General features: G+C 43.2%; 1 protein-coding gene across 2 annotated transcripts in view; it reads left to right on the top strand.

Moving 5' to 3' along the window:
- The window catches only part of npepps (aminopeptidase puromycin sensitive), a 294931-nt gene that overhangs the window by 248192 nt on the left and 20400 nt on the right, over positions 1–26339 (top strand). Inside the window, exons 20-22 of one of the 2 annotated variants that reach the window (XR_011883929.1) lie at positions 6873–6980; positions 8387–8522; positions 13765–13854. Coding sequence is in view for 1 of the 2 variants with exons in the window: in XM_072249568.1 (XP_072105669.1) it covers positions 6873–6980; positions 13765–13920; positions 25935–25982 (312 nt within the window). In the remaining variant the exon portion in view is untranslated. Of the gene's footprint in view, positions 1–6872; positions 6981–8386; positions 8523–13764; positions 13921–25934; positions 25983–26339 lie in introns of those variants that run through there. The other variant, XM_072249568.1, reaches the window with a different exon arrangement.

Raw genomic sequence — 26339 nt, 5'->3', positions numbered from 1 at the left:
CCAATGCCTTATACAACCTCATCATAACATTCCAGCTCTTATACTCAATACTTCGATTAATAAAGGCCAATGTACCAAAAGCTCTCTTTACGACCCTATCTACCTGTGACGACACTTTTAGGGAATTTTGTATCTGTATTCCCAGATCCCTCTGTTCCACTGCACTCCTCAGTGCCTTACCATTAACCCTGTATGTTCTACGTTGGTTTCTCCTTCCAATGTGCAATACCTCACACTTGTCAGTATTAAACTCCATCTGCCATTTTTCAGCCCATTTTTCCAGCTGGTCCAAGTCCCTCTGCAGGCTCTGAAAACCTTCCTCACTGTCCACTACACCTCCAGTCTTTGTATCATCAGCAAATTTGCTGATCCAATTTACCACATTATCATCCAGATCATTGATATAGATGACAAATAACAATGGACCCAGCACTGATCCCTGTGACACACCACCAGTCACAGGCCTCCACTCGGAGAAGCAATTTTCTACCACCACTCTCTGGCTTCTTCCATCAAGCCAATGCCCAATCCAATTTACCACCTCTCCACGTATACCTAGCGACTGAATTTTCCTAACTAACCTCCCATGCGGAACCTTGTCAAAGGCCTTACTGAAGTCCATGTAGACAATATCCACTGCCTTCCCTTCATCCACTTTCCTGGTAACCTCCTCGAAAACTCCAACAGATTGGTCAAACATGACCTACCATGCACAAAGCCATGTTGACTCTCCCTAATAAGCCCCTGTCTATCCAAATGCTTGTAGACTCTGTGTCTTAGTACTCCCTCCAATAACTTACCTAGTACTGACGTTAAACTCACCGGCCTATAATTTCCTGGATTACTTTCGATCCTTTTTTAAACAACGGAACAACATGAGCCACTCTCCAATCCTCCGGCACTTCACCTGTAGACAGCGACATTTTAAATATTTCTGCCAGGGCCCCCGCAATTTCAACACTAGTCTCCTTCAAGGTCCGAGGGAACACTCTGTCAGGTCCCGGGGATTTATCCACTTTAATTTTCCTCAAGACAGCAAGCACCTCCTCCTTTTCAATCTGTACAGTTTCCATGGTCTCACTACTTGATTCCCTCAATTCCATAGATTTCCTGCCAGCTTCCTTAGTAAATACAGACGCAAAAAACCTATTTAAGATCTCCCCCATTTCCTTTGGTTCCGCACAAAGCCGACCACTCTGATCTTCAAGAGGACCAATTTTATCCCTTACAATCCTTTTGCTCTTAATATACTTGTAAAAGCTCTTTGGATTATCCTTCACTTTGACCGCCAAGGCAACCTCATGTCTTCTTTTAGCCCTCCTGATTTCTTTCTTAAGTATTTTCTTGCACTTCTTATACTCCTCAAGCACCTGATTTACCCCCTGTTTCCTATACATTTCATACAACTCCCTCTTCTTCTTTATCAGAGTTGCAATATCCCTTGAGAACCAAGGTTCCTTATTCCTATTCAATTTGCCTTTAATCCTGACAGGAACATACAAACTCTGCACTCTCAAAATTTCCCCTTTGAAGGCTTCCCACCTCCCAATCACATCTTTGCCAGAGAACAACCTGTCCCAATCCATGCTTTTTAGATCCTTTCTCATTTCTTCAAATTTGGCCTTCTTCCAGTTCAGAACCTCAACCCTAGGACCAGATCTATCCTTGTCCATGATCAAATTGAAACTAATGGTGTTATGATCACTGGAACCAAAGTGCTCCCCTACACAGACTTCTGTCACTTGCCCTAATTCGTTTCCTAACAGGAGATCCAATATTGCATCCCCTCTAGTTGGTCCCTCTATATATTGATTTAGAAAACTTTCCTGAACACATTTTACAAACTCTAAACCATCTAGACCCCTAACAGTATGGGAGTCCCAATCAATGTATGGAAAATTAAAATCCCCTACCACCACAACTTTGTTTCCTGCAGTTGCCTGCTATCTCTCTGCAGATTTGCTCTTCCAAGTCTCGTTGACTATTGGGTGGTCTGTAATACAATCCCACTAATGTGGCCATACCTTTCCTGTTTCTCAGGTCCACCCATAAGGACTCAGTAGACAAGCCCTCTAATCTGTCCTGCCTGAGCACTGCTGTAATATTTTCCCTAACAAGCAATGCTACTCCCCCACCTTTCACTCCTCTGCCTTGATCACATCTGAAACATCGGAACCCTGGAATATTAAGCTGCCAGTCCTGCCCCTCCTGTAGCCAAGTTTCACTAATTGCTACAACATCATAATTCCACGTGTCAATCCACGCCCTCAACTCATCCGCCTTCCCCGCAATACTCCTAGCATTGAAATATATACACCTCAGAAGACTTTTACCACCACTCACAACCTTTCTATCAGCGGATTTGCTTAAACTTTCAACATCATTTATTTTCACCCCAGCCACACTGTCAGCTCTGGCACTCTGGTTCCCATCCCCCTGCAAATCTAGTTTAAAGCCTCCCCAATAGCACTAACAAACCTCCCTGAAAGAATATTGGTCCCCCTGTAGTTCAAGTGTAACCCGTCTCTCTTGTACAGGTCCCACCTGCCCCAGAAGAGGTCCCAATGATCCTGAAATCTGAAACCCTACCCCCTACACCAGTTCCTCAGCCACTTGTTCCTCCTCCAAAGCATCCTATTCCTACCCTCACTGGCATGTAGCACAGGTAGGAATCCTGAGATTACCACCCTCGAGGTCCTGCTTTTCAACTTCCTACCAAGCTCTCTATACTCACTGTCCAGGACCTCCTCACTCTTCCTTGCTATGTCATTGGTACCGATGTGCACCACGACATCTGGCTGATCACCCTCCCACTTCAGAATGTCAGGCAATCGATCAGAGACATCCTTGACCCTGACACCTGGGAGGCAACAAACCATCCTGGATTCTCTGTCACAACCACAGAACCTCCTATCTGCACTTCTAACTATCGAATCCCCTATCACTACTGCTCTCCTCTTTTCCACCCTCCCTTCTGCATTGCAGAGCCAGTCTCAGTGCCAGAGATCCGGCTACTGCAGCTTGTCCCAGGTAAGTCATCCCCCCCAACAGTATCCAATGCGGTATACTTGTTGTTGAGGGGAATGGCCACAGGGGAACCCTGCTCTGCCTGCCCTTTCCCCTTCCCTCGACTGACAGTGACCCAATTTCCTGTGCTCTGCTCCTTTGGCGTAACTACCTCCCTGTAGCTACTATCTATAATCTCCTCATTCTCCCGAATGATCCGCAGGTCATCCAGCTCCTGCTCCAGTTCCCTAACGCGGTTTGTCAGGAGCTGCAGCTGGATGCACTTCCTGCAGGTGTCGTTGTCAGGGGCACTGGAGGACTCCCTGACTTTCCACATCCTGCAAGAGGAGCATTCCAACATCTTGCCTGGCATTCTCTCTACGCTAGACAATCTGAACAAAAAACTTACCGGAACCTACCCTGGCATTTGCCTGTTCTCGCCGAAGCCTGTTTGAGCTAAAGCCATCCCACTCTGACTCAGTCCACTCCGACGATGGCCGCTGTATATGGTGGTGCTTTTTAAACCTTGGCGCGCTACCTCACGCGCCTGCGCAGTGCAGACCCTTCTCCCCGAGCAGTTTTTAAAAAAAAAACAACTTTTTCGACCCGAATTCTTCCGCTCACTTCTTCAGCTACTTGCTTTGACTGGGCCACTCCAGAACATTAACTTATTGTTTTTAAGCCATTCCTGTGTAGCTTTGGCTTTATGCTCAGGGACATTGTTTTGCTGGAAAACACACCTTCTCCCAAGCGGCAGTTCTCTTTCAGATTGCATCAAATTTTCCTGCAGGATTTCCCTGTATTTTGCTGCATTCATTTTACCCTCTATCTTCACAAGCCTTCCAGTGAAGCATCCCCACAGCATGATGCAGCCACCGCCATGCTTACACGGTAGGGATGGTGTGTTTTTGATGATGTGCGGTGTTTGCTTAAGCAAAACGTAGCATTTAGTCTGATGGCCAAAAAGCTCGATTGTGGTTTCATCAAACCATAGAACTTTCTTCCAGCTGACTTTGAAGTCTCCCATATGCCTTCTGGCAAACTCTAGCTGAGATTTCATGTCTGTTTTTTCAACAGTGGTTTTCTCTATGTCTCTCTCCCATAAAGCTACAGCTGGTGAAGCACCCGGGCAACAGTTGTTGTATGCACAGTCTCTCTCATCTCAGCCACTGAAGCTTGTAACTCCTCCAGAGTTGTCATAAAATTCTTGGTGGCCTCCCTCACTCATCCCCTTCTTACACAGTCACTCAGTTTTTGAGGACGGCCTGCTCAAAGCAGATTTACAGCTGTGAATATTCTTTCTATTTCTTGATGACTGACTCTAAGAGATAATCAGTGACTTGGAAATTTTCTTGCTTTCATCTCCTGACTCGTGCTTTTCAATAACCTTTTCGCGGAGTTGCTTGGAGTGTTCTTTTGTCGTCTTGGTGTAGTTTTTGCCAGGATTCTGACTCACCAGCAGTTGGCCCTTCCAGATACAGATGTATTTTTACTACAATCAATTGAAACACCTTGACTGCACATGGTGATCTCCATTTAACAAATTATGTGACTTCTAAAACCAGTTGACTGCACCAGTGATGATTTAGTGTGTCATATTAAGGGGCGGAGGGAATACTTATGCAATCAATTATTTTGTGTTTTATGCTTGTAATTAATTTAGATCACTTTGTAGAGATCTGTTTTCACTTTGACACATGAGTCTTTTTCTTTTGATCAGTGTCAAAAAAATCCAAATTAACTCCACTGTGATTCAATGTTGTAAAATAATAAAACATGAAAACTTCCAGTGGGGGCGGGGAGAGAGAAGGAATGAATACTTTTTATAGGTACTGTGATTCCTAACTGGCACAGCTACAAACATAATACTGTAAGAGCGGGTCTGATATCAGGGAGCAATTTTCTTGTGCATCCTTACAGTTACCAATTGCTATTATCTATAAGGTAAATGTCTTCACCTATAAATAAATGCAAGTCTTTCCATTTTTCAGGCATCCCTTAAATCCGATTTAAATTTTCCATATTTTCTGCATTTGGAACCGATTAGTTTTTTATGACCTGGTCTGACACTGCCATCTATGGGAATTGGTTGTCACTGCACATTGCTTGTTGCTTAAGAGGGCAAATAATATATCAGAATCAGGTTTATCACCGGCATGTGACGTGAAATTTGTTAACTTACAACAAATATATGGTTTGTTGCTCAGTAGCCCGAATGTTTTCCCGATGTTGAAAATGGTGGGGGTGACTGCGGGAATGCTCACCAGGTCAACTAGCACCTCTGAAAAGGTCATCAGTCATGCTAGCAACCAATTTCTTTAATGGATATTAGAATCATGACAAATTCGGAGTTCAACCACTGCAGTTCTGACTTGGCAGTGACAGATTCAACCGAGGTATATACTTACATTGCCAAATAAAAGAGCAAACTGCATTTCAAAAAAAGTCTGCTGAGCAGGAAATGTTATGGACATGATTTAACTTTTTAAAATAAACAAATTTAAGAAAATCTGACAGAAATGGAAGCAAGATTCTGCAGGTGCTGGAAATCTGGAACAACGTGCACAAAATACTGGTGAAACTCAGCAGGTCAGGCAGTATCTATGGAGGGGAATAAATAGCTACTGTTTTGGGCTAGGATCATTCATCAGGGTTTCAGCTGGAAAAGGAGATGAGATTTTCAAGCAGAGTGGCCTAATAGATCATGACAGAAATTAAATTCATACAGCATTCAGTCAGATGGGAGGGAAGGGCAGCAGGTGGAGGCTGAGGGTAGATCTTTAAAGACCAAATAGGTGCTAACGAGCAATTGGCCAGCTTTGTGTTTGTGACAGCTGCACTGTCAGGTCTTGTCTCAGTGTCTTCCAAGTTCCCTTTGGCTGTGTACAAATTAACTGGGGTTCATCTTCCTAATAAATGGAATAAAAACATTCCAGTGTTGAAAAATTAAGACAAAAATGGGAAATGTTGGGGAGGATGACAAAAGCTGCGGTGCAAGTAGATCAGATTTTTAAGAAGGTGTTTAGTGCATCAGGGATTGAGTTCAAGAACCATGAGATAATGTTGCAGCTCTATAAAACCCTGGTTTGATAACACTTGGAGTATTGTGGTTAGTTTTGATCATCTCACTGTAAGAAGGATGTAGATGCTTTCGAAAAAGTGCAGAGGAGATTTACTAGGATGCTTCCTGGATTACAGAGCATGTTTTATAAGGACAGGTTGAGCGAGCTAAGGGTCTTCTTAGAGAAAAGGAGGATAAGAGATGACTTGATTGAAGTGTATAAGATGATAGAGACATAGATCGAGTGGATAGCCAGGGTGGAAATGGCTAATACAAGGGGGCATGATTTTAAGGTGATTGGAGGAAAGTATAGGGGAATATCAGAAGTAAATTCTTTACACAGAGTGTGGTGGGAGCGTGGAACACCTTGCCTGGGGTGGTGATAGAAGCAGATACATGAGGGATATTTAAGTATCTCTTGGGCAAATGTATGACAGAAAAATGGAGGGCTATATGGGATGGAAGGCTGAGATTAAAAGATCAGCGCAAAATTTTGGGCCAAAGGGTCTGTTCTGTGCTGTAATGTCCCATGTTAGATGTGAGTGCCTCAAGCTTGGTTGTCCTCCTACATGAGCAGTCTGCTGGATCCAGAAGTGTGAGATACAGAGTACCACTGGCACTGGAACTTGGTTGTCAATAGTAGTGAGGATGTAGAGAAAGTCGAGTTTCCTATTCTTACTTAATCCTGTGCTGAAATTGCTTGCTTCAGCAAAAACCCTTCTTGTGAAGAGAAATAATGCACAGATCAAGTATGACACACTTGGAACTACAACTTAACAGCTTTGTATGCCATTTCATTTTTCAGCTGCATACCCAAGCAGATCTCCAGGAAGAGAAGGTTCGAATTGAAAGACTACTGGGCGCCATCTCACACCCTGACCTCATTCAGAAGGTTTTGACCTTTGCTACGTCGGTATGTTATTTCTTGCTATCTGATAATTGGTTGTCCAAGTTTAACTCCATCTCACTTGTGCATTAATTTCCAAGTAGCTTGCACAATGCAAAGGTAACAGGCAGTGTTTGGATCACATGGAACTTAAATGTTTTGAGAACCCTCTCAAGACTTTATGCAACCTTTAGCAACTTCCGCCTTCCCTTCCATTTGAAAATAGCACTGCTCCTCATAAATAGTACATCCTACATTTGTTGTGCACTGGCCATGGTTTTCAGTATCTTCTCTATTCACATTATTATTTTAAGAGTAAAACAGTAATTTACCTTTTGGTAGTTAAGGATTTTTTAATTGTATTCCCTCAGAATTTAAACTTCTCTGTGCCTGATATCTTTGCTGCTATTTGTTTTCTCAGGAATATTTTTCCTCACTCTAGCTCTGCAGAACTGCCATCAGCATAGCGAATCTCCCTACCTGAACTTGTGATAATTGCACTGATTCAACGTGAGAAGGATTGGCCCATCCAAACAAAAATACCAGATCACCATTCCTTCGCCCATATTTTTTTCATTTGTGGATCTCAAAGCTGCACTATTGTACAGGACCTCACTGTGCGAAGACGCCTCTCCAGCCTCTGCTTGCACTCTCAACATGCCCTATAGAGCAGATTTCTGAACAGCAGACCCAAGCCATCATAGTCAAGGAGAGTCCAGCCTTGCCCTAAGCCTTTCTTTCAGTGATCAAAGCTTCCATGACCATTGGTCATTTAACGAGATGTTGGATGGAAGGTTAAGTTGATCAGTAATTCAGCCAGGAGGAGCTAAACCACTGGTTGTCTATCATCCACCTCCCTCTTATGTAGGGGCCATAGAATTTTTCTTAGGAAAGGGAACTCTAATGACATCAGTGTAAATTTCAGCTGGTCTTAGCTACCTTAGTCATGGGGAAAAGACTTGACTGATATGTTGTTGGTGTTAATTTCTCAAGTTCAAGAGCTCCTTTTTGAAAAATCTTGGATAATGAAAAAGGACCATGTTACTGATGTAGCCTTGAAATCCATCTTTGGAATTCAACACCAAAGCTTCCATCCAGGAGGAATTTTAATGAACTTAATTGACCCTGTGTTGGATTTCCTTTCAGAGCGCACTCCAAGCTGTAGTGCCCAATGACTTGTTTTATCCTAGCATTGTTCAGCCACTTTGCCAAACCCTTTACATATACATGAGTTTGATTTGGAACTTAGTATGTTCAAGAGTAGAAAATACCCCAAATCCACCAATGGTTTCCCATTTTAAACAAAAAAAAAACCCATCAGACTCACATCTGAGCCAGTACCCCCCTCCCCCAACCCCTGATGCGCACTATTCTAAATGGCTGGTCTGCTCAGGGGCCTAAACCACAGGTTTTCTGTCGCTCTTTCCCTGCAGGAACTGCTCACCACCAGCTGGGAGGGTGCGACATTCTCAGCCACGGTATTCTCCATGAATGGCCCACCGAGATGAGATGATCCGCTTACAGGAGATGCGCTTGTAGGGGGTGTGAGCAGACTACGCTTTGAAAAGAGTAAATCAAAGACAAATTAGTGTTGTTGGAAACTTGACTGATGCGATTACCTTATTCTGTTATTCTGGCTTAGTTGCATTGATATGAACATGCTGGAACTGCAATGATTTTTATTAAGCTATATTTCTGAGAGTTATAGATTTATCACTTATGGTTGAATAATGCAATAACACCTGGAGATTGCAAACTCAGCCAGCTCTATCACTGGCTCTAGCCTCCCCAGCATCCAGGACATCTTCAAAAGGCGATGCCTCAAAAAGGTGGCATCCATCATTAAGGACCCCCATCACCCAGGACATGCCCACTTCTCACCTCAGGGAGGTGGTACAGGAGCCTGTAGGTGCACACTCAATATTCGAGGAACAGCTTCTTCCCCTCTGCTATCAGATTTCTGACCAGACAATGTACCAATCCATGAACACTAACTCAATTTTTTGCTCTCATTTTGTACTACTTGTTCAATTTATATATGTATTTTTTCCTTATTGTAATTTATAGTTTTTTAATGTATTGCACTTTACTTCTGCCACAAAGCAACAAACTTCATGACACTTGGCAGTGATACTAAACCTGATGTTGACAGCTTAAATAATATTTCTTTAAAAAGAGAGACCTGTTAAATGAATCTTCCTATCACAAAACACCATTGGGCCCCTCAAAGTTAATAATAAATTTACTTTGAAAGTGTGTGTGTGTATGTATATATATATATATATATATATATATATATATGTCACCATATACAACCGTGAGATCCATTTTCTTGTGGACATTCACAAGAAACACAATAGAATCACTGTTAGACCGCACCCAACAGGATGGACAAAAAGGTGCAAAACACAAACTGCAAAGCAGTGCTGTGCAAAAGTCTTAGGCACCCTAGATTTTTTTAATAAATTTTGTTTTAGATGTTTAGTTTTGTCTTCTACATTAGTGAGTCAGTAGAAAAGAGCAAGGTTTACATTTCCAAATATTCATTTTACAAAAAATTAAAATTGACAGATTTTTTTGTATTTCATTAAAGAAAATAGCATATTAAGTAATAGACTACTTTTCAAATAAAAACCTGATTACTTTGTAGGTATATAGCCCAGTGCAGGATTAAACAAAGATATCAAACAGGGTGTTAATGATCAATGGCATAATGAGTTGAATGAACTAAACTGATTAACTGAAAGAAACAAAAAACAGGTGTAGAAGGAATCAAACTGGGTAAATTAATGGAATCCTCAATACTGAGAAGTATAAGTAGATTCTCATCTATCACACAATACCAACAGTGAGGTGTCCGATCGGTCCCAACTTCATTCTGCAGTAGGACAATGATCCCAAACACATGGCCAAGGTCATAAAGAACTATCTTCAGTGAAAAGAAGAACAAGAAGTTCTGCAACAGATGGTATGGCTTCCACAGAGCCCTGATCTCAACATCAAGGCTGTCTGGGATTAGCTGGAGAGACAGACCCAAAGTCTACAGAAGAACTGTGGCAAGTTCTCCAAAATACTTAGAACAATCTACCTGCCGATTTTTCTTATATAACTGCACTACAGTTTTAAAGGCAAAGGATGAACACACCAAATATTAATTTGATTTAGTTTTTTTTTTACTGTTTACTGCTCTTTATAGTACTTTTCATATTTAGAAATTTTACATTAATTTTGAAAGCATCTTCGCTTTACAGAATTTTTAGTGTACTTTTGCACAGTACTGTACAAAAGAGAAAGAAATAAGCAATAAATATCCAGAACTTGAGATGAAGAGTCCTTGAAAGTGAGTCCATAGGTTGCGAGAACAGTTCAGTGATGGGGCGAGTGAAGTTATCCCCTCTGGTTCAAGAGACTAGTGATGTGAGCCATGAGGTTCCTGTACCACCTTCCTGCGTGAGTAGAAGAGTGAGAAAAGAGCATGGCTTGGATGGCGGGTTCCCTGATGATGGATGCTGCTTTCCTGCTACAGCACTCTGTGTAGATGTGCTCAATGATTGGGAGGGCTTTACTCATGATGGACTGGGCTGTATCCACAACTTTTCAGAGGCTTTTCTGTTCAAGGTCATTGGTGTTTCCACACCAGGCCATTATGCAACTGGTCAATATATTCTCCCACATACCTCTTGAAGTTTGTCAAAGTTTTAGATGTGTTTAAATGCTAACCCTCTACCCAAATGTTTTGTGTAGACACAATGTCAATTGATACCAGTCTGCGGTACTCTCTCACTTTCCTGTTGCTACGACTTGCAAATAATTTTACTTTTTATATCATGCATGTTCAGCAACTTACCTTTCATATTTTGGTTGATATTTTCTTTGCAGAGGTAACCGGTCACTCTTCCTGTTATGCTTTGTTGCTAATTCTTCTATTGGTTATTAAAACATTTCTTTTCCCTGCAGTAACTCCATCAACAATGCCGCTATGTTTTTTTTGGTCACCTTGCATATACTGTGTCTGTGTTGCTGATATCTACTGTTCTAATTCAGCTTTCTCACTTTTCTGGCAGTGCCCGCACTACATTAACATGGGGCTGCTAATATACACTCAGTGGGCACTTTATTTGGTAGACCTGTACGTTAATGCAAATATCCTGCTGCCAATCTCGTGGCAGTAACTCAAGGCATAAAAGCGTGCAGACATTGTCAAGATTTGACGTTCCGACTGAACATCAGAAAGGGGAAGAAATGTGATTGAAGCAACTTTGACTGTGAGATGATTGTTGGTGCCAGATGGGGTGGTTTGAGTATCTTAGAAGCTGCTGATCTCCAGGGATTTTCATACACAACAGTCTCTAGGGTTTACAGAGGATAACACAAAAAGCATCTACGAAGTGGCAGTCTGTGGGCAAAAACATTTTGTTAATGAGTAGAGATCAGAGGAGAGTGGCCAGACTGGTTCAAGCTGACAGTATCTCAAATAACCACATTTTACAACAGTGATGAGCAGAAGAACGTCTCTGAATGCACAACATATCAAACCTTGAAGAGGATGGGTTACAGCAGCAGAACCACTCAGTGCCTATAAAGTGACCACTGAGTGTATGTGATTCATGCACATGCTTGTGTCCCTGTCAGCCTGATCCACAATTACTTTCAAGACCAGCTCTCTACCTGAGTCATGCCACTGGTTGGAGGATGTCATTGTAGTGAAAAGTTTCCAAGATGGTCAATGGGACTTGAGAGAATAATAGTTCGGCACAGACTAGAAGGGCCGAAGGGCCTGTTCTGCACTTGTATTAAGAAAGATTAAAAACAAGAGAACTGCTTACAGCCTCAAATGGAAAATAGATTATGTCTATGGTTCAACTGAACCATGCTGACCAATCCTCCTTGAAAGGGAAAACCTGGAGGTCAACGGTGTTTAACTTTACAGTTAAAGTTTCAGTTTGGATCGGACTTAAAACCATGAATATCTTAAATGTGCCATTCAGAAGCTGGTTATTAAGCCCAACCAGTCTAAGTGGGAGTTTTGGGCTGTAAATAGTCGTCTTCCCATTCATCTTAAGTGTATCAGTATTATCATCCACACCCCCGTGAATTTATTTGACTTTCCTTTATATTAGTTGGTCAGTGTTTTCTTTTAGTCTTATTTTCTCTCTCTATCAGCAGGATTTTTATGCTAAACAAGGTACAAACTAATAAATGCTGTTCTGTCCTTTAAAATTAGGTGCTATAAGGCAGTGTTGCCCAAGCTGCATAGAATATGATTCAGAACTGGAATTCATTCCAAATCAGGTTGAATTGTTCAAACTGTAACCCAATAGACCATAAGACATAGAGCTGAATTAGGCCATTCAGCCCATCCAATCTGCTCCACCATTCCATCATGGCTCCCAACACCATTCTTCTGCCTTCTCCCTGTAACCTTTGATGCCTTGACTAATCAAGAACCTGTCAACCTCTGCTTTAAATATACCCAATGAATTAGCCTCTACAGCTGTCTGTGGAAATGAATTCCACAGATTCACCACTCTGGCTAAAGAAATTCCTCCTCATCTCTGTTCTAAAGGGACCTCCTTGTGTTCTGAGGCTATGATTTCTGGTCCAAGACTCAACCACTATAGGAAACATCCTCTCCACATCCACTATCTAGACCTTTCAATATTCAATAAGTACAGGCCCAGAGCCATCAAACTCTCCTCATATGTTAACTCGCTCATTCCTCATGCACCTCCTCTGAACCCTCTCCAATGCCAGCACATTCTTTCGTAGATAATGGGCCCAAAACTGCTCACACTACTTCTAAGTATGGTCTGACCAATGCCTTATCAATGCTCTGTCTTTGGGAACTAGCAGAACTTTGTAGTGTTTTATTTTACAGAGGAAATTTGTCTGAATGACAGAAGTGAAATCGCAAGGATTTGGTAAACTTGTTATATAACAAAAATTATTATTTTGACTGGCAGGTCTTGATTCCAGACGTCTGCTGGCTTTTAAACCAGATGAGTGAAGGGGGAATCAGTTCCAACTTATTAAGGAACTAAATCTGGTCTAGTATTAAATGTCTGATCTCGATCTTTATGCCCCCATCCCACTGACACCTTTCAGCAAGTGTACATCTTCCTGGCACGGTTCTAACAATATTGTGAAGGAGAACCAAAAAGCATAGCACCCGATTATTCAGTGGTTGATTGGGTCCATTTAATGATCACTTTGTGCAAAATTGGTCTAGGGCAGGGCAGTGATCAGGAAAGTGCTGTTCAAACATAGCCACCAGAGATGGGGAAGAGCCAAAAAGAAAACTCCTTTCTACAGACGCTGACTGCTAACCAGTGAGTTCTGCTGTTGTGCTGAACATGGTGGGCATGTTATGTTGACGTCGGAATGTGTGGTGACACTCGTGGGCTACCCCAGCACGTCCTGGGCGGGTTGGTTGTTAACGCAAGCAACACATTTCACTGCATATTTCGATGTACATGTGATAAAACTGAATCTGAAAATATATCTATGTGAGTTCAAGCATGAATCAATTATAACTTGGATGAGATGATGCCTTTCGGGTAGGGGTTCACAGACCCCTTGCTTAATGATATTGGTCCACGGCATAAAAAAAGGTTGGGAACCCCTGCTTTAGGGGACACCTCAGTCACTAACAATTGAGACAACACCAGTGAGCCATAAATGCATTTCTTTGTTTTATTTCTGTACACAGTGCTTTTGCCTTCGTGGAGCTCACACACAACCAAGGGGGAAAAGTGTTTCTTGAAAAGTGATTATTATTTTTTTTTTAACAGTATCAATGTTGTTCTTTCAGGAGGAAGTTCGTCCCCAGGACACAGTCTTTGTACTTGGCGGAGTGTCAGGTGGAAGTTTAACTGGGAGAAAAGCAGCCTGGAAGTTTCTAAAGGACAACTGGGAGGAGCTGTACAATCGCTATCAAGGAGGCTTTTTAATATCACGATTGATCAAGGTAAACAGAAAACATACGTGATGAGTGTGCTGCTTCAGCTATTGAACTTTACACTATCTTGTTTAGGAAGGCTGTCATTGAATTTCACAAAACTCCTCAGTAAAAGTCTTTATCTCAGTTCTTCAGAAGAATGAGGGGGGAGGGAATTTCATTGAAACCTATCAAATGTTGAAAGGCCCTCATAGCATGGATGTGGAGAAAATGCTCCCTATGGTGGGGGACCAGAAGTGCACAGCCACAGAATAGAGCGATGTCCATTTAGAATGGAGATGAGGAAGAATTTCTTTAGCTAGCAAGTGATGAATCTCTGAAATTCATTGCCACAGGTGGCTGTGGAGGCCAGTCATTGGGTATATTTAAGGCAGGGGTTAATAGATTCTTGATTGGTCAGGGCATGAAGGGATACGGGGAGAAGGCAGGAGATTGGGGCTGAGAGGGAAATGGATCAGCCATGATGAAATGGCAGAGCAGACTCAATGGGACATAGGAGCAGAAATTAGTCTATTTGGCCCATCGATGAGCCAAATGGCCTAATTCTGCTCGTCTATCTTATGGTCAGTGTGACCACAGATCATGTCAAGGGCTAAGCGGATACAGCAAAAGGAGTGTTAGAACAGAGAGATCTGGGAATACCAATCCATAATTCCTTGAAAGTGGCATCACAGGTAGATAGGGTCATAAAGAAAGCTTTATTACCTTTGCGCCATCTGTGAGTTGTAGAGGTGGGGTTTGAACTTAAAGGCACTAGCCTTCATAAATCAGATTATTGAGTACGACAGTTGAAATGTTGAAGTTGTATAAGACGTTAGTGAGACTGTAACATTGTGTGTAGTTCTGGTCAACTACTTACAGGAAAAATATCAATAAAATTGGAAGAGTGCAGAGCAAATTTACAGAGATGTTGCCGGGACTTGAGGACCTGAGTTATAGGGAAAGGTTGAATAGGTCAGGGGTTTATTCCCTGGAGCCTAGGAGAATGAGGGGAGATTTGATAGAGGTATACAAAATTGAGGGGTATCGATAGGGTAAATGCAAGCAGACTTTTTCTCCTGAGGTTAAGTGAGACTAGAACGAGAGATAGAAACATAGAAAATAGGTGCAGGAGTAGGCCATTCGGCCCTTCGAGCCTGCACCGCCATTTATTATGATCATGGCTGATCATCCAACTCAGAACCCCGCCCCAGCCTTCCCTCCATACCCCCTGATCCCCGTAGCCACAAGGGCCATATCTAACTCCCTCTTAAATATAGCCAATGAACTGGCCTCAACTGTTTCCTGTGGCAGAGAATTCCACAGATTCACCACTCTCTGTGTGAAGAAGTTTTTCCTAATCTCGGTCCTAAAAGGCTTCCCCTTTATCCTCAAACTGTGACCCCTCTATCTGGACTTCCCCAACATCGGGAACAATCTTCCTGCATCTAGCCTGTCCAATCCCTTTAGGATTTTATACTTTTCAATCAGATCCCCCCTCAATCTTCTAAATTCCAACGAGTACAAGCCCAGTTCATCCAGTCTTTCTTCATATGAAAGTCCTGCCATCCCAGGAATCAATCTGGTGAACCTTCTTTGTACTCCCTCTATGGCAAGAGTGTCTTTCCTCAGATTAGGGGACCAAAACTGCACACAGTACTCCAGGTGTGGTCTCACCAAGGCCTTGTACAACTGCAGTAGTACCTCCCTGCTCCTGTACTCGAATCCTCTCGCTATAAATGCCAGCATACCATTCGTCTTTTTCACCGCCTGCTGTACCTGCATGCCCACTTTCAATGACTGGTGTAAAATGACACCCAGGTCTCGTTGCACCTCCCCTTTTCCTAATCGGCCACCGTTCAGATAATAATCTGTTTTCCTATTTTTGCCACCAAAGTGGATAACTTCACATTTATCCACATTAAATTGCATCTGCCATGAATTTGCCCACTCACCCAACCTATCCAAGTCACCCTGCATCCTCTTAGCATCCTCCTCACAGCTAACACTGCCGTCCAGCTTCGTGTCATCTGCAAACTTGGAGATGCTGCATTTAATTCCCTCATCCAAGTCATTAATATATATTGTAAACAACTGGGGTCCCAGCACTGAGCCTTGCGGTACCCCACTAGTCACCGCCTGCCATTCTGAAAAGGTCCCGTTTATTCCCACTCTTTGCTTCCTGTCTGCTAACCAATTCTCTATCCACATCAATACCTTACCCCCAATACCGTGTGCTTTAAGTTTGCACACTAATCGCCTGTGTGGGACCTTGTCAAAAGCATTTTGAAAATCCAGATATACCACATCCACTGGTTCTCCTCTATCCACTCTACTAGTTACATCCTCAAAAAATTCTATGAGATTCGTCAGACATGATTTTCCTTTCACAAATCCATGCTGACTTTGTCCGATGATTTCACCGCTTTCCAAATGTGCTGTTATCACATTCTTGATAACTGACTCCAGCAGTTTCCCCACCACCGACGTTAGGCTAACCGGTCTATAATTCCCCGGTTTCTCTCTCCCTCCTTTTTTAAAAAGTGGGGTTACATTAGCCACCCTCCAATCCTCAGGAACTAGTCCAGAATCTAACGAGTTTTGAAAAATTACCACTAATGCATCCACTATTTCTTGGGCTACTTCCTTAAGCACTCTGGGATGCAGACCATCTGGCCCTGGGGATTTATCTGCCTTCAATCCCTTCAATTTACCCAACACCACTTCCCTACTAACATGTATTTCGCCTAGTTCCTCCATCTCACTGGACCCTCTGTCCCCTACTATTTTTGGAAGATTATTTATGTCCTCCTTAGTGAAGACAGAACCAAAGTAATTATTCAATTGGTCTGCCATGTCCTTGCTCCCCATAATCAATTCACCTGTTTCTATCTGTAGGGGACCTACATTTGTCTTTACCAGTCTTTTCCTTTTTACATACCTATAAAAGCTTTTACAGTCAGTTTTTATGTTTCCTGCCAGTTTCCTCTCATAATCTTTTTTCCCCTTCCTAATTAAGCCCTTTGTCCCTCTCTGCTGAACTCTGAATTTCTCCCAGTCCTCAGGTGAGCCACTTTTTCTGGCTAATTTGTATGCTGCTTCTTTGGAATTGATACTATCCCTAATTTCTCTTGTCAGCCACGGGTGCACTACCTTCCTTGATTTATTCTTTTGCCAAACTGGGATGAACAATTGTTGTAGTTCATCCATGCAACCTTTAAATGCTTGCCATTGCATATCCACCGTCAATCCTTTAAGTGTCATTTGCCAGTCTATCTTAGCTAATTCACGTCTCATACCTTCAAAGTTACCCCCCCTTTAAGTTCAGAACCTTTGTTTCTGAATTAACTATGTCACTCTCCATCTTAATGAAGAATTCCACCTTATTATGGTCACTCTTACCCAAGGGGCCTCTCACGACAAGATTGCTAATTAACCCTTCCTCATTGCTCAAAACCCAGTCTAGAATAGCCTGCTCTCCAGTTGGTTCCTCGATATGTTGGTTCAAAAAACCATCCCGCATACATTCCAAGAAATCCTCTTCCTCAGCACCTTTACCAATTTGGTTCACCCAATCTACATGTAGATTGAAGTCACCCATTATAACTGCTGTTCCTTTATTGCACACATTTCTAATTTCCTGTTTAATACCATCTCCGATCTCACTACTACTGTTCGGTAGATCAAAGATGAAAGCTGAAATATTTAAAGGGAACCTGAGGGGGAGCTTCTTCGCTCAAGAAGGTGACGTAATTGTGGAATGAGCTTCCAACAGAAGGTGGATGCACCTTCGCTTGCAGCACTTAAGAAAGTTTGTTTAAGTAATGGACAGGAGGAGTATGGAGGACTATGAACCGGGGGCCAGGTCAAAGACACCAGGCAGAATAACAGTTCAGCATGGATGAGATGGGCTGATGGCCCTGTTCCTGTGCTGTAGTTCTCAATGACTCTATAACAAGCGTAATGGATTACAATCATTGCATTCTGTTCCTAACTTAGGACATTTTTCCATATCTGAAATATTGTACCTCAGGAGGCTGTTTATGCTCAGTGATTGGGTTTATTCAAGACGGACAGATGTTTGAAGTTAGTGATAGGGCAGGAAGGTAGATAGAACATTGGGTCAGTGGTAGTAGTGAATGTCAGAGCATGTTGGTGGGATTATACTACTTCCTCATGGTCTTTAATTTCCTTTGTTCCTTATGCAGTAGTACCTTCAACAGGGAAAATCATCCCCAGGGCTATTTTGCGCTCTTCACTACTGTACTGCTCCCACAAAACAACAAATTTCATGACAAGTGTCAGTGGTAATAAACCTGATTCTGATTCATGGGAGCATGATCAGTGTTTGATGCTGAACTGTCAGATGATGTTAAGACAAATGGCGAAAGGGTTGGTCATGGGAGTGGGAAAGATCGAGCACCTTAAAGGAAGAAAAAGGTTGAGATGTTTGGAAAGAGAACTCAAGAACCTGGAGCTTTGGCAGATGAAAGCCTGCCAAAGATGAAATAAATTAAGGATGATTTATGCTCGTCTTGGGATAGGGATGGTGAAGAGGTGGGGGTAGAAGTACAGGTGTGGAAACAAATTGGTATTTTTTTTTACTTGAAATGCGATTCCTGAATTGTTTTATCTCTTGAAGCTCCTATAACAGTGTTGAGGTATCTGCCAACACCTCTGATGTTAAGATGCTCTCAGTGTTTGGACAGCGTTCCTGTGTTGCTATGGTCTGATGACGGTGCTGCTCCAACAGAAGCTTTAGCTGCAATATGTAAAATAAACCATAAATTTCAATAAGAAATATAGCGTATACAATACTGTGCGAAAGTCTTAGATATATATTTTTTTTTCCCTTAGTAGCCGAAATGAGTCTTTCCTCTTCCCACCTTTCTGCAGCTCAGTTAGTGTGCTGACTTCCACCCTAGTGGTTTTCAATTTGGCTGTGAATCATCATCTCCGGGAGGGGTGGGGGGGGTTGTTTATGACAGTACTCTCCATTGTATTTTTTTGGTAGCCCAGCATTTCTGGGACTGCTGCTGCTGATGGATTTATCAGGTTATTGGTCTCAGTTATGTTGGAGGTTGCAATTGTGAGTAGTGCTTCATTGGTTGCTTATAGCAAGCTGTCTGATGAAATTTTGTTACTAAGTCTGGGGAGCCTGGTTCATTAATTGACAGTCTCCAGTTTAGCTATGAGCTTCTCGTTGTTTTGCAGCAACCAACATCAATATTTCCCAAGATGAGGTTCAAACTTGCATTTCCTGTGTACAAGGTGTGTTACCTTTGCACCATCTGTGAATTGTGGAGCTGGGATTTCAACTTGTAATTCCCAATCACCTCGATTCTGCGGTGGTGTTGTTGTGGTACATCGTGATTGTATGTCCTCCAATTCAAGATGTGATAGCAATCCTCTGTTGACAATGTTTGGTCGTTGGGTAACCAGGTGATTTTCTGTGAATGTGGACGACGGTCTTTGTTGTTGCCAGAGACCCCGCATGTGCTTGATATATACTCTTTCATGTGGGTTGCTATTAAAGTAGCATTCCAATAATTCCATTTTGTCCAATCTCATCCATTTATGGTTTGTTCTGGTCGCCAGATGGTACCGGTTCCCCAACCATTGTTGTGGACCTTGTTAGTCCGGGCGACATCTGAATTGTCGTGACACTTCTTGTTCTTGTCACTGTCATCCAAAGGTTTTTGTGGGCAGATGTAGCATAAGCACAAGGGGTCCAGCCCAAGACCCCTACCAGGCCGCCATCACCAGGACCTGAACCCTGGCCCTCTGATACTAAGGAAGTACGGGGTATGTCCATAGCCGAACCTCTGGAAATTGCCAAGCGACAGTTAACAGCTCTGGCTACCAGCCTACAGAGATACACTAAGAATGCAGAGGCCAAGCAACTAAATGCACTCGTTTCCAAAGAACCAGGAGAAGTATTTGCACAGTTCCAGAGCAACAGCATACCAGTACCTGAACCAACCAAAACAGCAACTGAGGAGTACTGGAAGAGTCTGAGAGAAAGAAGCATCACATAAAGCCAGTGCTCAATGGCTGAAAGACCTACAAGCAAGCCTCTGCAACCTCCCAGAGGAAGAACCAATCACTATCACAGCAGCAGATGTCCAGCAACGGGTAGCAAGTATGAAGAACTGGTCATCACCAGGGCCTGACATGATCCACACCTATTGACTGAAGCAACTAACAGCATTACATACACAGCCTGGCAGCTCAAATAAACCAGCTGCCTGAAGTAGGCTCCCACCCTGACTGGCTAACTCAAGCAAGACAGTACTCATAATTAAGGATCCTCACAAAGGAGCAACACCATCAAACTACCAGCCTATAACAACAGTCATCATAGCTGCCAAGCTGAAGGAACGTGTAAATTCCTGAGACCTGCTCAGAGGGGGATTGATAATGGAACCAGAGACTCCAAGCACCAACTACTGGTACACAAAGCAGACGTGATACTCCAGGACCAGGCAAACCAACCTAAGCACAGCCTGCATCAACTGTCAGAAAGTATATGACTCAGTGCCCCACACATGGATCCTGGGGTGCCTGTCTCTGTACAGGTCAACAAGACACCAATGACCTTCATCAAGAACTTGATGGGCCATTGGAGGACAATGCCAGAAGTTAACTCAAAGCCAGTAACACAAGTGACCATCAGGTGTGGAATATACCAGGGTGTGATGCACTATCCCCACTGCTGTTCTTAGGCTTGAACCCCCTCAGCCAGGTCATCTCGAAGAGTGGATATGGATACAGGTTCAAGAGTGGAGTGACCATCAGCCACCTCCTGTACATGGATGACATCAAGCTGTGTGCCAGAAATGAAAGAGGTGGTGACTTACTAATCCACCTGACAAGGGTGACAGCAGAGACATCAGGATGTTATTTGGACTGGAAAAATGCAGCCGGATGCAGTGAAAAGAGGCAAACTCATCAAGACCGAATGAGTTGAGTTACCTGAAGACCACATATCAGATGTACAGGACAGCTATAAATACCTGGGGATCCTGCAGACGCATGGAAGACACGATGAGGATACAAGGAAGGCTGCAGTGTCCAAGTACCTCCAAAGTGTGAGACCAGTCCTTAAAAGCTAGCTGAATGGGAAAAACAAGATCAGAGTCATCAACACATTTGCCCTACCAGTCATCAGATACCTAGCCGCAATAGTGTGCTGGCTAAGCAATGAACTGGAAGCCACTGACATCAAGACCCGGAAACTACTAACAATGCGTGGAGGGATTCCATCCAAAGTCCAATGTCAGGTGGATTGTACACCTGCCAGAATAAAGGAGGACAGAGACTTGGAAGTGTAAAGTCCATAGTTCTGGAAGAAATTTGAAACATCCATGAGTATGTCAGGAAGATGGACCCTAAGGATGACCTGCTAGGAGAATACCTCAGATAGCAGGCAGGGGTCGTGGAAATGGAAGTGGATGAAGTAGAGCCAGAGGACCAGAGGCCATGGCAGGACAAGCCACTGCACGGGATGTACCATCAACAGATATAGGTGGCTGACATAAGAAAGTCCTGTCAATTGCTGGAAATGACAGGGCTGAGGGACAGCACAAAGAACAGACGCTGAGCACAAGAGCAATAGAAGCAGGGGTCTTTCACACCAGACAAGACCCAAGATGCAGACAGTGCAAGGAATCCACTGAAACCATCCAGCAGGGTGCAAGATGCAGGTGGGGACAGTAAACACTGAATGGCACAACCAAGTTGCAGGAATTGTGTATAAGAACATCTGTGCTGAGTATGGATTGGACACCTCCCAAGTCCAAATGGGAAACACCTGAGAAGTTAGTAGAGAATGACAGAGCTAGGATCCTGTGGGACTTCCAAATACAAATTGATAAGCAGGTACTGGCCAACCAACCAGACAGTAGTACTGGACAACGAACAGAAGAAAGCAATAGTAATAGATGTGGCACTCCCGAATGACAGTAACATCAGGAAGAAAGAAATTGAGAAGCTGTAGAAATATCAGGGTTTGAAAGAGCAGATAGAAAGGATATATATGAGATGCCTATGATTTTTGCACAGTATATTGACTGTGTACATGTATGTATATTTATACTCACACAGACACACACGCACAGAGATATAGACACACACACACACACACAGCAAAAAAAAAAAGGGAAAAAAGAGGGCAAAAATAGTGAACTAGTGTTCATGGGTTAGTTTATTGTCCGTTCAGAAATCTGATGGTGGAGGGTTAGAAGCTATTCTTAAGGCACTGGGTGTGTGTCTTCAGTACATGGTCCTTGATGGCAGCAATGAGAAGAGCACATGTCCTGGGTGTTGGTGGTCACTAATGATGGATGCTGGCATCACCTTTTGAAGATGTCTTGGATGCTCAGGAGGCTAGTGCTCATAAAGGAGCAGGCTGAGTTTGCAACTTTCTGCAACTTCTTCCAATCCTGTACGGTGGCTCCTCCATACCAGACAGTGATGCAGCCAGTTAGAATACTCTCCACGGTACAGCTATAGAAGTTTACGAGTGTCTTTGTGACATGGAGTATGGTTGCATCTACACTTAGATCCAAGTTTAAAGGATTGTAATTACCTTCAACTGTCATTAATATTGCAATGTCATTGCTCGTAACAATTGGAAAGTAAGGTTCTTTCCACACCTGGTTTCTCCCCCTCAGCCAGTACATGATACATATTGCATTTTAAACGTCATGCGAGTTGGCTTTCTCTAGAAGCTGTTCATTCTGTTGAGCCATAAAAACACATTTTCTCTTTGTGAGATTGTGTAGCAAGAGCCTTCCTGGGAATTTCCCCTGATTTGAGAGCTATCACAGCCAGCTTGCGAACTGGTTTCATCCAGTGGCTGCGAGCAGGAGGTCATCTCTTATTTAGAGATAGAGCATGGTAACAACCCAATGAGTCCACACTGCCCAGTTACACCCATGTGACCAATGAACTGTGCGACTTTGTGATGCTGGAGGAAGCCCACAAGGTTGCAGGAATTGTACAAACTCCTTGCAGAGGGTGACAGAACTCAGCCTGGATCCCTGGCACTGTAATAATATGCCGCCTCCAGAAGCCTGAAACCTTGATGTTAAACTGGACACCTCTGTACCACTAATGGCAATGGCTGAGACCACAACTAATTCAGGTCTGATCCTGTAGTGTGGATTTTTACAATGAGTAACTAGTCTTTCTTTTTTGTTTTTTACTCGTGTTTGTTTGTTCATTATATGACGAGGGCAATCATCTTTCAGTGACCATGATTGTTCTTGGCAAATTTTTCTACAGAAATGTTTTGCCATTGCCCTCTTCTGGTCAGTGTCTTTACAAGATGGGTGACTCCAACTGTCATCAATACTGTTTCGAGATTGTCTGCCTGGTGTCGGTGGTCACGTAACCAGGGCTTGTGATATACACCGGCTGCTCATACGACCATCCACCACCTGATCCCATGGTTTCACGTCACCCTGATCGGGGAGGGTGGGGGGGGGTGGTGTTAGAGGTGTTGCTAAGCAGGTGCTACACCTTGCCCAAGGGTGACCTGCAGGCTAGCAAAGGGAAGGAGTGCCTTACACCTACTTTGGTAGAGAGATGTCTCCACCCAACCAAGACCAATACTTGTGTGGAAAACCAGTCCCAAAATTTTGAGAAGTAAAATCTCATATTCCATTACAATAGCAAGAGAGCAGTGTACTGTGGGAAGTCCTAGATAACAAGACATTCTGCCATCCCTAAGTGCTAGAGGCCACATCATATGGTGAAGGCCAATGGGGAAGGTTGTAAATGCCAACAAAAAGTATTGATTTTATGTGTGGGGAAGCTGATGAGGTCTGTGTAACGGTTGCAATGGGCATCACTCTCGGAGTTGGCTTGATTCTAGCCTGGAGGTACATGAGAGTGGGAGTGACTGGGACCTTGCCAACACCTTCAAATCCTGGCAACTCGTGTGAATGTGTGGTATTACTGTCAGTCAGGGGTTCCCAAGCTGTGGTCCACAGACCCCTCAATTAATGGTAGGGGTCCATGACACAAAAAAGGTTGGGAACCCCTATTTTAGATGTAGTTGGCAGCTCTGAAATATGTGAATGCTGAACAAGTAGTCAGTGTTATGTAGCTGTGGAGCCAGTGGGAGTCATGATGAGGTAAAGCTGGGTGTTATCACCTTATAGATGGAAGCTAACTCATCCTTACTGAGAATGTAGCGCCAGTTGATGGTTGGAAAAGGGGCTTGTTTTGTTCTGGTGTTTTTGTTGTGGTCGACCATAAGGCAAAGGAACAGAATTAAGCCATTCGGCCCATCAAGTCTACTCCACCTGTTACTCTGCTGAACGTTATGAGCATGCTATGTCCCACCCTGTCTCTTGTAATAATACTATTCCCTTTTCTCAGTTTCTTCATCTTCCCCCACATCTTCCCAGGAAGAGGCTTTCCTTTCCAGGACGTCAGCGATGTCCTCCTCCTTTAAAGAATGAGGTTTCCCTCCCTCCATTGACGCTGCCCTCATCTGCGTCTCCATTTCCCAGAATTCAAACAGTTCTTCCAAGTGAGGCAACACTTCACCTGTGAACCTGTAGGATCATCTATTGCTTTCATTGCTCCTGATGCAGCCTCCTCTGCATTGGTGAAATCGGAATTAAAATAGGGCACCGATTTGTCGAGCACCTCTGCTCCGTCTACAAAAAGCGGAATTTCCCAATGGCCGACCATGTTAACTCCTATCCCCATTCCCGTTTCAACATCTTGGTCCATGGCAGCCTCTTCTGCCACGATGAGGCCACTCTCAGGATGAAGGAACAACACCTCGTATTTTGTCTAGGTGGCCTCCAACCTGATGGCATGAACATCAATTTCTCCTTCCAGTGTTTTTTTTCTTTTCCCCTCCCCCTTCCTGCTTCTATTCCCCACACTGACCTCCTACCTCTTCTCCTCACTTACCAACAAGACATAGGAGCAGAATAAGGCTATTTGGCCCATCAAGTGTGCTCCACCATTCCATCTTGGCTGATTTATTATCCCTCTCAACCCCATTCTCCTCCCTTCTCCCCATAACCTTTCACGCCCTGACTAATCAAGAATCTATCAACCTCTGCCTTAAATAAACCCAATGACCTGGCCTCCACAGCCACCTGTGGCAACAAATTCCACATCTTCTCCCTTCCTTTCCAGTTCTGATGAAGTTCTCTGTCTGAAACACCAGCTGTTGATTGATTTCCATTAATGCTGCCTGACCTGCTGAGTTCCTCCAGCATTTTGTGTGTTGTGCTATGTTGGCACCAAAATGTGTGACAACACTTGCGGGCTGCACCCAGCACAGTCCTTGGGTTGTGTTGGTTGTTAAGTGCAAATGACGCTTTTCCCTGCTTCGATGTACATGTGATAGATAAATCTGAATAAGGCAGAGCCATGGGGAGGTCAGGAAACTTATAACCCACTGTTAATGGAAAGAATATATCCCATTGAATTTGTGCTACCACTGTGTTGTCAGGAAGTCCAGTTGGCTTGATGATGTCCTTTATGGAAGGAAGTGTAAGCTCCTTCGAAGCTAGTCTGTATGTAGCTCTGGGCACAGAGTTGACTTTTACCCATATCCTTTGAAGTAGTCCAGCAAACCTCTTAATAGAATGGCCATGAAGATATGGGCACAATGAAATAAACAGGAAACTCCTACCTACGATTGGATTTCCTGGTGAGCTTCTGGGTGTTCTGATTTCCTACCACATTCCAAAGACATACAAGTTTGTAGGTTAAATGATCATATGGATGTAATTGGGCCGCACAGGCTCGTTGGGCTGGAAGGACCTGTTACTGTTCTGTATCTCTAAATAAATGAGTAGAAAGTGGGCAAGTGAGTAGATGCTCAATCAAAAGAGGATTACAAAAGCTGCATCTAAATTGTTAGGTTTTAAGAATGGTATGTGATATTCCAAAACTGAAAGTTTATTAACCTGAAGGCTATTTCTGATTTGCGTACTGAGTAGTATTTTGTGGGCAGGAAAATATTAAAGTTCTCTTACTAATCACTCTTTTTACCTTCTGCATTTCAGCTAACGGTGGAAGGTTTTACCGGTGATAAGATGGCAGCTGATGTCAAGGTAAAAAAGGAATTCTCAATTATTTGTATTCATTATAAGGTTTTGTTTCAGCTATAACATTTATTCTATCCCAAACTGGTTAATGTTTGCCATTTTGACACCAAGTTGCCCACTGGTTGCAACTTTGCTGACATAAGAAGTCATTTTTTTTAGGCTGGGGAGGAGAAAGTGGAGGATTTAGGAAGGAAAACTGGCCCCACGATCTTCTGAACCTTCAACTTTCTGGTTCAAAACCAAAATACTGCAGATGCAGGAAATCTGAATTTTGAGTGAAAAAGTTTTGAGTCCTAATAAAGGGTCTCAGCCCAAAACGTCGGCTCTCTATTGCTCTCCATAGATGCTGCCTGACGTGCTAAC

This window comes from Mobula birostris, chromosome X (genome assembly GCF_030028105.1).
Source record: "Mobula birostris isolate sMobBir1 chromosome X, sMobBir1.hap1, whole genome shotgun sequence".
Classification (NCBI taxonomy): domain Eukaryota; kingdom Metazoa; phylum Chordata; class Chondrichthyes; order Myliobatiformes; family Myliobatidae; genus Mobula; species Mobula birostris.
This window is presented reverse-complemented; position numbering and strand designations above follow the sequence as displayed.